The sequence below is a fragment of the Convolutriloba macropyga genome, chromosome 6 (genome assembly GCF_964194025.1).
Source record: "Convolutriloba macropyga chromosome 6, txConMacr16.3, whole genome shotgun sequence".
In the NCBI taxonomy this organism is placed as follows: Eukaryota; Metazoa; Xenacoelomorpha; order Acoela; family Convolutidae; genus Convolutriloba; species Convolutriloba macropyga.
Genome location: NC_134473.1, coordinates 44,117,431 through 44,130,379, shown reverse-complemented (window position 1 = coordinate 44,130,379; position 12,949 = coordinate 44,117,431). Strand labels below are relative to the sequence as shown.

Below are 12,949 nucleotides of genomic sequence, written 5' to 3'. Positions count from 1 at the left end.
TTCGAAAAACGTCAGCGACCGAAACAAAGCCAAAACAACACAATTTGCAAGCAACAATAACCAATTTAGAAGAAAAACTACATCAGAACTGAATAACAATTAAAATATAATTAAAAAAAAAAATTTTTAAGACTTACAGCTTACTAACGTCCTGAGCAGGCCAATTTAGACACCAATTGAAGACCGCAAACTCTAGAAAAGCCTATATTCAACAAAACAATACCATGCTTGGCCAAATTGTCATAGTAGTTCAAGAAAAATCGTCAGAAACAATAAGCGAGCCCCAAAAAAATAATGTTTACTTCAACTTTTTCAAGTTGAAACATTAGTAACTTGTTTATTAGGCTAAGTAGGCAAACCAACTAAACACTGCAAACAAAGTCATTCAGTGTTCATCAAAAAAGACAATGCCCGTTCAATTTGGTACAGTAGTTTTGGAGAAATCGTCAAGCACATGAAGCGTAACTGCGATTTTTGGGCTAATGGGAGACACCAACTTCTCAAACAATAAAGCAGAACGGCTAAAAACTGTGCAACGTGGACAATTCTGAACATAGTTGACGTCTACTCAATAGTTATGAACACCCAAGACCTCTACTGTGAACTGGGAGAAAATTCCCAGCTCGCCCTTGAGGCCGGTGTCTTTTGTGTGATTTGACAAAAAAAGAACTCGAACAAGAATTATTAAAAGCACCATAGAACTGAAATGCCATGTTTTTGAAACAGCTTTCTTCTTTCTATGATATGACTTTAGGATTGGTTGAACGAAATAATATATCGTTTTTGCAATTAGTTTGTTGTGGTACATTGCAAAGTATCAGGAATAAAAACTCCGACTGTTGCTTTCTCTTTGTCCCAAAAAGAAGCATTACCTAGCATCAGATCAAAAACAGAGATAAATTTTGATTTACCAGAAAGTCAGGGTTGATTTTCTTACATGAAGATTGAACTATAAATCGATTGAAAGAAGAACAAAACTTGAACTTTCAAAAACACACCGATTTTTTCTTAAATGAAAACACTTCAAGGACATTAACACCAATAGCTATCAACTGAAGGCATCACGGGTTAATTGAAATTTCCTTAGGAAGATAATTAGACTTCAAATTAATCGGATTTTTTTACGACAACAAAAACATGCTAAATTACGGACAGGATCAGTAAGAAAAAGTCCCAACTGTTTGTTTCTCTAAAAATAATTTGTTTTTTAATGAAAGATGAGAAAAAATTGAAATATTTTTGTTTTTCATTAGGTATATTGAACTTTAAAAAGACGGATTCGATTGCCTCGAGTTATTTCTGTTTATTTGTCGGAAAGTTGTATTAGAATTCAAAATCTTGCAAGATTTCACATTCAAAAGGCGTTTACGAAAAAAGTCAAATATTTTCAGTTTTGCTGATCAAGAATTCTGATATCAGTCATGATATTTGGTTTTCAGTTAGTTTTAGCTACCAAAAACACATAATTATTTTTTCCGGAATTCAAGATTCTTGCAAGATTTTGAATCCTGGCTAATTTTTTTTTTCATTGAATTAGGCTTCGTAACTTGTTCAATAAACAATAACTTGCTTCAAAGATGTTTCCTAAAACACTTGTACCCAGATTTATTTTTTGGCCTTGATTGATATCTTGCAAGATTCTTGCAAGATTTGAATCCGCTCATCACTAGGGAAGACGCGACTTGTGCAAGTCTGTGCGTTGTGCAGAAAGTTCCAACACAGCGATTGTCCTCACGTGTAGATTGGTTAAAAGTAATGAGGTAAAAATTATCAGACATGAGAGAAGAGACTGAAGAACGATAATTCTTATAACCGTAAAATTTGTTCTCGAAAAGAACGCTCATTTGATAAATCAAAAAGAGCTTCAGTGATTATACAGGGGATCATATACAACACTCTGGCATAGCTTATTGAAATTGCAAACAAATACATAAAATTGGTTTCAACTTCAAAACCGGAAAAACTATGTTTTCGTTATCGGTTTAACTTGGCGCACATGCTACTTCGAAAGTTTAGGCAGAACTTTTTTCTGCACTTAATACTAAGATTGATACAAAGATTGATACTAAAAGTGATAATAAACTCGTAAGCCCATTCGAGTTCAAATTAGAGCCAGTAGAGCGAGTTGGTAGCGTGCAGTTTATTGCTAGAAGAAAAATTTTAAAGACAAATATATTTCATCCGCTTTTCTTTTAACATGCAGTACCCGGGTTGAATTTTTCCGCCCAAAATGATGTAAGAGTGCGGCTGCAATGGGAGGATTTTTTAGGAAAATGCCGCTCAAAACTCTTACGTCTTTTTGGGCTGCATTCAGCTTCCAAGGGGGGTAAAACGATGTAAGAGTTCGGGGGTAATTTGTCTTTTACCCCCTCACTCTTACACATTTTTACCCCCTTGGCAGACAAAAAAAGCTGTAAGAGTGGGGGCTAATTTGTCTTTTACCCCCTCATTCTTACACCATTTTACCCCCCTTGGAAGCCCAATGCAGCCCAAAAAGATGTAAGAGTTTTGAGCTGCACTTTCCTAAAAAATCCTCCCATTGCAGCCCCACTCTTACATCATTTTACCCCCCTTGGCAGCCCAACTCTTACATCATTTTACCCCCTCTGGACAAATTACCCCCTCACTCTTACACCATTTTACTCCCCTTGGCAGCCCGACACTTACATCATTTTACCCCTCTGAACAAATTACCCCCTCACCCTTACACAATTTTACCCCTCTTGGCAGCCCAACTCCTACATCATTTTACCCCCTCTGGACCAATTACCCCCTCACTCTTACAACATTTACCCCCCTTGGCAGCCCGACTCTTGCATCACTTACCCCCTCTGAACAAATTACCCCTCACTCTTGCACCATTTTACCCCTGTTGGCAGCCCAACTCTTACATCATTTTACCCCCTCTGAATTTTAATCAGGGGTGAGAGGGTTAAATCCTGAAAAGTCCTCCCATTGCAGCCCACTCTTACATGGCAATTTCAGTCATGGGTGGGGTAATTCCTGAAAAGTCCTCCCATTGCAGCCCATTGCAGCCCACTCTTACATGGCAGTTTCAGTCAGGGGGGTAACTCCTGAAATGTCCTCCCATAGCACCCACTCTTACATGGCAATTTCATTCAGGGGGTAATTCCTGAAAAGTCCCCCCATTGCAGCCCATTGCAGCCCACTCTTACATGGCAATTTCAGTCAGGGGGTAATTCCTGAAATGTCCTCCCATTGCAGCCCATTGCAGCCCACTCTTAGATGGCAATTTCAGTCAGGGGGTAAATCCTGAAAAGTCCTCCCATTGCAGCCCATTGCAGCCCACGCTTACATGGCATTTTCAGTCAGGGGGGTAAATCCTGAAAAGTCCTCCCATTGCAGCCCATTGCAGCCCACTCTTTTCATGGCAATTTGAATCAGGGGGGGGGGGGTAACTCCTGAAAAGTCCTCCCATTGCAGCCCATTGCAGCCCACTCTTACATGGCAATTTCAGTCAGGGGGGGGGTAATTCCTCAAAAGTCCTCCCATTGCAGCCCAACTCTTACATCATTTTACCCCCTCTGAACAAATTACCCCCACACTCTTACATCAATTTACCCCCCATAGACAAATTACCCACCACTCTTACATCAAAATGGGAGGATTTTAGGGAGGACATTCGACCCGGGTATGGCAAATGACACAAAATTTAATGTGTTCGCCAATCATAAAAAAACAAAAGCTTTTTTAGAGTTGCCAAAAATAGGAACAAAAGAGTGTGGACATGGTAATTGTGACATGACAAAAAATCACGAAAATTAAAAAATACGTGAACGAGTTTATTTTAGATCTCACCTAGATATTCAAACAAATGCGAACTATTGTATCATTTTAGCGCTTTCTCCCAAAAGGAACGCAATTTTGAACGCAACAAATTTTGAAAAAGTAGAGAATGAGGAAACGCAGAACTGCATGGTTGATGGCTAACCCGATCCAGATTCGAAAGTAAGAGGAAAAAAATCAGAAAAAAAAATTGTTTCAAGAAATTGAATTGCATATAAAAAACATTGTTGACGTCTTTGAGTTTGAGCTATAAAATGCAGAACACAGTTTACAGGCAGTGTAGTGTTAAAAATTAAAAATGTGTAACAAGGTCTTAAAATATTTTAAGATGAAAAAATGAAATGTGAATTCCACAAATAATATTTTTTAGAAGAATTAATGACGCCTTAACAACTAAGTCATATTATGTTAAGACCTGAAAAATTTGAGATTAGATCTCAATTCCAAAACCGTTGGGTCTTTTATGAACTCATTCCAGAAAAATTTTTGTTATTGTAGTTTTGAGAGGCCTTTTTTGGGGATATTCGGCCTCACTCACAACCCACTACGATGAATATAAAGGTCGGCCAAAATTGACTGAACAAAAAAAATCGTTTTTATATTTCCTCTTCCACTAATGTGAGTCGGAATAAGAATGGTAAGTTTTGAGTATTGTACAGTTATCATTAACAGAAAACCAAATTTTTAGAAAGAAAAACACTGCAGCTATGTGCGCAATAAAGTGACTTTTGTTCTAAAAGCAGTGAAATTTTCTTAACTCTTTCAACGCGTTCTCTACAAATATTAAATTGTTTCATTCAAAATTTGTCGCGATAGAAACTTGTGCTCACTTAGCAGGGAAAATTTGAGCGGTTTGCGGTTTTCAGTGGTTAATTTTCTTTTCACCGCTCTCAGCGAATTCACTGCTGTTCTTACATCTTTTTTGCAGTGTTTTCTGTGGTAAAGATATTCGGTGAAATTTAGCGATGAATACTTGTAAGATTTGGAACTCTTAGCGTTGAATTGGTTTTTTCAACCGCATTCAACGCTAAAAATTGCAATTCATACATCTTTTTACCGTATTCGCCTCAAGTCTTACATTTTTAGGCGTTGAAACCTCGGCACGGGTAGCGAACAAACTCAAACTTACTTGATGTCATCCGTAACTCTATCCATGTGATGACTTCCAACTTGATCTAATTGGCACCTGAAGTACAAAAATTTGACCAATCAACTGAATTGGTAACTTTACTCTTATTTGCATTGAAAATCTACATTTAGAATTCAACACCTTCGCACAGAGAAGGCTTTAAAATGTTCACGCAGGATTAACACCCCGTGTTGAAATTACCCCCTCACCTGATTACCCCCCAAAATGATGTCAGAGTAGGGGGTAATTGTGAAGGGGGGGAAATGATGTAAGATTAGGGGGTAATGAGGCAATCGGTGGAATTTTTAGACTTTAATCCCCTCCAAAAGGATGTAAGATTAGGGGGTAAATATAAAGGAATAAAACAATGTTTTTCGCACCTTACCTTCTTCGCATTAGTCATGATGAAAATGTGGCGTTATCCAGTTGTTTTCTTTACCAAAGTTATGACTTATCTTTTTTTTTAAAAAAATGCTTACTTATGAGAGATTGATTGTTCTTCAGATTCGCAAAAGGTGAAAGAGCATACATGCTGACTACATTATACGCAATACTGTGTAATGAAAACGCGCGTAAAAATTCTGAGGCAAAAATTCAGTTTCATGAAAAGACTTCTGATAGTCCCATGAATTGACAATAAATTTGACCTGGTAAGAAAGACTTATGAAAAGACTTATGATTCGTCTTTTGCTTGACCCAATATTATCTCCTCAAAAAATTTTGGTCGAGGAAAAGTTTGGAGGTTTTTTAGTTCAAGCCAATGTCCAGGGTGACAAAACCTCGGTCGAGAAAATTTCAGCGTAACTTTTTGGGAAGAGCAAATTTCCAGATTGACATAATTTAGGTCGAGCAAATTTAGGTCAAGCATGCTCTAATCCTACCCAATTTTGGTCGAGCGCGATCTTTTCATAGGTCGAGGTCTAGACTAGGGTAGGGGTTATTGAGTTTAATGGGGTTATTCGGGGAAATTTTGAGATTTTACCCCCTCACCCCAAAAAAAAATTACCCCCAAAAAGGTGTAAGATTAGGGGAGTAATTTTAGGGGGTAAAACCATGTCAGATTAGGGGGGGGGGGGCAATGAGAGGTTATGAGGGCAATTGGGCGGTTTTTTAGATTTTACCACCCAAAAATTACCCCCAAAAAAAGTAAGAGTAAGGGGGTACTTTTAGGGGGTAAAAAGATGTAAGATTAGGGGGAGGGGATGAGGGGAGGAGTTGGGATTTTAACCCCGCCCCCCGCCCCCCACCCCAAAAAAATACCATCCAAAAAGATGTAAGATAAGAGCGTTATTTTATGAGGTAAAACAGTGTGAGATAAGGGGCGTTATGGGGGTAAGGTTGTGTATGGGGTTTGGATTTCTACATTTACTCCCGCCTCCCCCAAAATACCATCCCAAAGATATAAGATCAGAGGACCAATTTTTTGGGGAAAATCGATATAAGCTGAAGGGGGTAATGGGGAGTAGATTCATATAGATGGACCATCATGAATTGGACCAACATTGATGGTTTAAAGGCTAAGGAGAACCGGCGTAGGGTACAGAGATTTTTTTAACAGTTGTACAGTCTTTGAGTATGAGGGCTAAAACAATGTAAGATTAGGACCTCCAAGCGCGATAATTACCCATTACCCCCCTATTGCCTCGCATTACCCATATTGTGCCTACCACGGCAAACTTCACCGCGGTAAAATAACACTGTTAGCCATTACTTCACGCAAAAATTTGTTCAGGTGACAATCACTTGAAAAAGTAGCCCAGGTTGAGATTCAGACACAAATTTTCCTCTGATCAGACTTTCCAGATCGAAATTACCTCTCATCAGGCTTTCCAGAACAAAAATACCCCTGATTAGTTTTTCCAGACCAATATAATCTATGATCAGACTTTCCAGACTGACAGGGTCTCTGATCAGATTTTCCAGACCGAAGCAATTCTGATCAGACCATCTTCAGACAATGGTCTAGACTCAATTTCAGACCATCGCCCATACCATAATCAGACTATGATCAGACTTTTCAAACCCAAGTGTCCTCTGATGATAGAGTAGAGTTAAACACGCACAAGATTTTAAGTAACGCTATAATATATGCATTTCATAAAAACTGATGTCTCCAGCAGAAAATGCAGTGAGGTAAATTAGAAGTGAAAATTTCTTTTTTGTGAAATGAAGAATTTTCAGAAGTTTTTAAAAAGAAACCTTTAAATGCCATTGCTAAAGTTTGCCGGCACCATAGATAAACTCAGACAGCTATTTAGAAGAAATGTTTGGATCTATAGTTGTTATTCCTATTTGAATTTACACAGCTTCTATCTATTGAAAAATCTGAATCGATTATCATCATTTTCAACCCAGACAATGTTGTTATTTTTTACATTCACTCCACTGATATCTTTCTCACAGTTAAGTTATAGTTTTACAACTAACGACATAATAGAGTGCTATTCACGGTTTGGTTCAGTGGTTTTAAGAAATAGGTTAGCATAGCACTTTCAATTGCTTTTTATTCTGCCGTCTTTACTTAACTCCTGTAATCGCTTTAATTTTGTTTTTTTTTTTGAAGTTAAGTTATTAACTGTTGCACCTGCAGTTTCTCTTACCTTCCCTCAATTTAGTTTAACGCGTCTTAGTGTTTACCTTCATGAAGAAATTACACTTTGTACAAATGAAACCGCAAGTTGTAGCGAAGTCTTCTAATTGTATGATCAAACAGGGCGCAGTAGTTCAATCCCCATCACGAGCACAGTCTTTTTTGTTTTAATTTTTTAAATTTGTTTTATTTACATTTCCTTCATTCTCTTTTTTTATCTCACTGTCATGCCTTACTTCCTGAATATTTAATCTTATTAAACTTTTTTTTTCTCTTATGAATAGAAAAATTATTGATATCCTAACACGAATGGAAAAATGACGAACTAATCAACAACCAAGAGGATAGCCAAAAACACAAGGAAAAAGAATAAAATCAAGCAGAGCCAGCAGAAGCCCTTCCCGGCGCCTGAATTGGCTCCCAGCAACAAGAGCGATCAATTGGTTTTCAAGGAAAAGATTCATTGATTGAACTTGATATTTTGATTGCACATACATTAATTATAGTTGCTATCCCAATTTGAAAGGGAACGACCACTTGATAGCGGTTGAACTCTTTTGTCTTGATTGTTATGATCGAAGGCAACAGAGTCCAAATGAATCTCTGATCACAGCAGATATCTTTTCTTTGCTCGCGACAGAGTCATCAGCACCTTCTCATTGGAACAAACATTTTTTAAAAAAATTGCTGAAGTTGGAATATGATACAACTTGCGTGCACTCGAAGCCGCGTTTGATCAGACCCAATTGTGGCCGAAGCCGCCTATGAGCAGACCTTCCAGTGCCAAAATTGACCTCTGATCAGACCATCTCCAGGCCATGATTCAGACTGTAGTGCGCTCGAACTGTTGTTCAGACACTGTAACTTCTTTCTCTAAACACACGGGTGTGCACTCAAGTGGGTCTGACCAGAGTAGATGTTGGGTCTGGAACTCAACCTGAGAGCTAATAATTTATAATTACAGATTGAACTAACGCCATAGTTTTGGAATTGGTCAAGTTTTTTTTTAAGCGAATCTATGCTTTTCATTAGATACCCTAATTTTTTCGTGATGCTTCAACCAGTTTGAATGACCTCCCTGAAAACCTCCCATTTTGCTGTAAGAATGGGGTTTGTCTGTGGGGAATAAACCCATACTATAGTGATGGGGTAATTTGGTCTGCGGGGTAAGAAGATGTAAGAGTGGGGTTGCAATTGGAGGACTTTGGAGAAAGTGTTCATCCGGGCCAAAATTGCAATGAAAGAGCTGCATTGAGCTGCATTGAGCATTGAAAAGGGCTGCATTGAGCTGCAATGGGGATTTTTCTTGAGTAACTGACCTCCACTGCCCTGCCCAAATTGCAATGTAGGAGTGCGTAGCAATAGGCTGATCTGAATGACATTCAGATCTTGCTAGCAAAAGTGCCCTATAATTCCATAGCAGCTTGTGACGGGGTACCACCAACTATCTTGAATAAAGCAGCTGATACATTGTCCACGTTACTGTACCTTATTTTTTCGTACGTTGTTGAAACTCAAAAATGGCCTGATACTTGGAAGTGCGCCTTTGTCACACCAGTTATTAAAAAGGGATCAAGAGAAAATGTTGAAAATTATCGACCAATATCTATAATCCACGGATTTCTCTTATCTTCGAAAAGCTTCTCTTTATTTACATATACGGAAATATCGAGGAACTTCTCAATGCAAGGCAGCATGGTTTTCGTACGAAACATTCTACGGTGACGCAATTAGTCCTTTTTCTACACGAATTGAACTTGAATTTTGACGAAAATGTGGAACAAGTTGTAGTGTGTTTAGACTTTTTTAAAGCGTTTGACTCTGTCGATCATTCCTGTCGGCTCTTTAAAATAGCATCTTTTGGGTTTGACAAAGATTTCGTGGCATTGCTCTCATCTTACTTAGAATGTAGAAGACAAAGAGTTAAAGTTGGGAACAGCCTCTCAGACGTCTTGGATGTCAGCAGTGGCGTGCAAGAGGGGAGCGTATTTGGGGCCTATCTTGTTCTTAACTTATATCGATGATATGCTTGATATCCTTGAATTTTCTAATGTATATTGCTTTGCTGATGACACCAAACTAGTTTGCAGCAAAGACTCTTGCCTACGCGCAGTTCAAATTGATTTACTCGCGCTAAGATCATGGTATTATTGCAGTTCTATTAACTTCAATGCTATCAAATGTGGTTATCTTCATTTCAGCCGGACTTCTACGGATTCCTTATTTATTGGAAGCGACGATATATCTCGAGTTGACCAGATTACAGATTTTTAGTATTTAAGTGTCGAGCACATTAAAGTGGAGCCATTTTTTTAAATTTAAACACGTGAAAGCTCGAAGAGCTCTAAATTTTTTGAAACATAGCGTTCCATATGGTCTTTCCTCTGGTGTTAAGTTTAATTTATACAAACCTTGCGTTCTATCAGTATTGTTATATGGCTACCCGGCCTGGTACCCGGACATTATCCATATGCGTAGGTTAGAACTCTTGAACCTACAAGGTCTTAGGTGGTGCTTTGGACCGGGTGACTATACTGGCTTGTTGATTACATCGAATTCCCTGCCAGTTGCCTATCAGCTGATTGAGAGTGATTTACGTTTCTTCTCTACTATAATGAGCGAACAAAATTGTCCAAGTTTTAACAATTTTTTCACAATTGAGACAAAATGTGTAGATACTGGTAATATGGACCTGGAACGCCTAGTCGTCTCGCGAGCAAGAAAACGTAACACTGAGAAGTCCTTCTTCTTCCGAGTGCAATGAGTGGTCAATAACACAGCTGATCTCCTGAATTTCGGTATAAGCAGCTTCAAACCGAAAAACCCATGTCGAGATCTTATACATAAATGTCTTTTGAATTTAACAAAAAAGAAATATGACATCAATAATACGTGTACTTGGGCTCTAAAATGTAAATGTAGTGTTTGCGCAGGATAGGCATTATTTTAATGTTTTATTTCATTTTTTTTTGTAATTGTTCACCTTATTTTCTCTTGACATGTTAACAATGCTTACTTAATTTATGATGCTGTAATATCCTATCAAAGGTAATAAAAGTCTTTTACTACTACTACTACTACTACTACTACTACTACTACTACTACTACTACTACTACTACCACTACTACTACTACTACTACTACTACTACTACTACTACTACTACTACTACTACTACTACTACTACTACTACTACTACTACTACTACTACTACTACTACTACTACTACTACTACTACTACTACTACTACTACTAATACTACTACTACTACTACTACTACTACTGTTTCAACTCTTTAATTCCAAATATGAAATAAAGGCACGGTTGGCAACAAATACAAACAAAACAAGAAGAGTTATTTGTTTGGTTATTCTGTGAAGTGCTGTACGACGAAATTGTTGAAGGCATTCTTTGACCCGGTTGCTGCTTTCTTCTGCAATCTGGTGAACGATACTTTGTTTCGTACACAGTCTCCTTCGATTTGACTCATCCACGTTTTCCGTTGCCCCCCAGGAGCGCGTCTAGCATGGACGTATTGATCGGGCGGGTCCCAATCGAAGGCACTGCGGGCTAATCTTCCCGGTTCCTTTCTCTGGATGTGTCCGTACCATTTTATCCGTTTGAGCATGATCATCGTGGATAGTTGGGCATTCGTGATCTTGACATAATTTCTTCGTTCGTTGCTTTCTCCAGATATGACACACGTAGAATTCTCCGAAGACAACAACAGTAGAAACTCTCAAGTTTTCTCTCCATTAATTTCGAAAGAGTCCAAGTCTCTGAGCTGTACAGCACGGCTGATAAAACGAGTGCTTTGTACAAATTGCACTTGAGGTGCACGCTGAGCTGCTTGCTCTTCCAGAGATTTTGGAAGTTAGCAAACCGTTGTCTACCTTCTGCAAGTTTGCAATTGACTTCCTGCAGGTCTCCATGCTTGAGGCTGACATATGATCCGAGATACTTGAACGCTTCTATGTTTTCAAACTCGTTTCCGAGAACATCTTGTACTTTGCAGGAAAACACGCGTGTGGCAACTGCTTTAGGTTTGCCACAGTATCTCGATTGGTGAACTTTTCGGCCATTGACTGTTTTGAACTTTCTTTCACACTTGTCACAGGTAAGGCTCGCCTCTAGTTGCTCGAACTTTGACTTGTCGACGACATTCTTTGACAAACCGGCTTTGCAGAATCTTGTTTGGTGCACTTTGCGTCCAGTAACTGTACTGAATTGCCGCTGACAATTCTGACATCTTAAAGACTCTTGGTCAGCCACCACTGACCGACTCTCATTTTCTAGCGACTCTGAATCTGCTACCGCAGATTGTTGTTGTGAAGCTACCAACGCTGGCTTAGCCACCGCTAAGCTTTTCAATCTTAGCTTCCGGCCATCTTGTGTTTCGAACCAGCCCGCTTTCTTTTTCGTTCCCATCAGCACCTCCGTGCTGATGGTTAGTCGTGACTGGCTAGATGTCTCTGCCAGGAGTCCTAGTTTGCCTTTATGTGTTCCAGTGAGTATCTCCACGTTCTGTTGGATACTAGGCACTGCAACAACATTTCGGCTGTCGCATTTTACGCCCATATTCTTTGTTTTGGCCACATTAATCTTCAGACCAGCGGCTTCCGCAAGGGCCTCATTCGATGTAGGTTTTCTTGCACCTCACTGTCTGAGACCCCCACGAGAGCAACATCATCAGCAAAATCTAAGTCAGCCACCAATCTCCCAATGTCTAATCCTCCATGCACCGAGTTAGCCAAAATGTAGTTGATGACAAGGCCGAATAGGATTGGGGACCACACATCACCCTGCCTAACGCCCGTTCTGACATCAAATAAGCGTCCTTTCTCACCTTCGGCTTTGACTCGACATTTGAATCCATCATAGCTGTTTCTTATGATGTTTATCACTTTTTGCGGAAGACCATAGTGTTTCATTATCTGGTACATCTGCTCACGATCGACAGAATCGAATGCCGCTCGAAAGTCTATGAAACAAAAGCTAATATCCAATTGAAACGCCATTGATTTCTCTATTATTTGACGCAGGGCAAAGAGTTGATCGGCGCATCCTCTGCTTTTTCTGAAGCCGCACTGCTCTTCCCTTAAGACGCGATCCACTGAATCTTTGCATCGATTGAGAATAACGGAAGCGAACACTTTGCCTGGTACTGACAATAGAGAGATCCCTCGGTGGTTCGACCACTCTGACCTCTTTCCTTTACTCTTGTATAATGGGACAATTTCTGCTACCTTTGCTGCTTGGTTCAGGGCTTTTCGAAAATTGTACTACTACTACTACTACTACTACTTTTACTTCTACTACTACTACTACTACTACTACTACTACTACTACTACTACTACTACTACTACTACTACTACTACTACTACTACTACTACTACTACTACTACTACTACTACTACTACTAC

The 12,949-nt window shown here is 39.1% G+C and overlaps 1 protein-coding gene across 1 annotated transcript in view; it reads right to left on the bottom strand.

Annotated features, from left to right (window-relative positions):
* LOC142340998 (uncharacterized) overlaps window positions 1-12,949 on the bottom strand; it is a 279,320-nt gene that overhangs the window by 103,405 nt on the left and 162,966 nt on the right. The window contains exon 2 of the mRNA XM_075391807.1: window positions 4,937-4,993. Within this exon, the coding sequence (XP_075247922.1) occupies window positions 4,937-4,993 (57 nt within the window). The remainder of the gene's footprint in view (window positions 1-4,936; window positions 4,994-12,949) is intronic.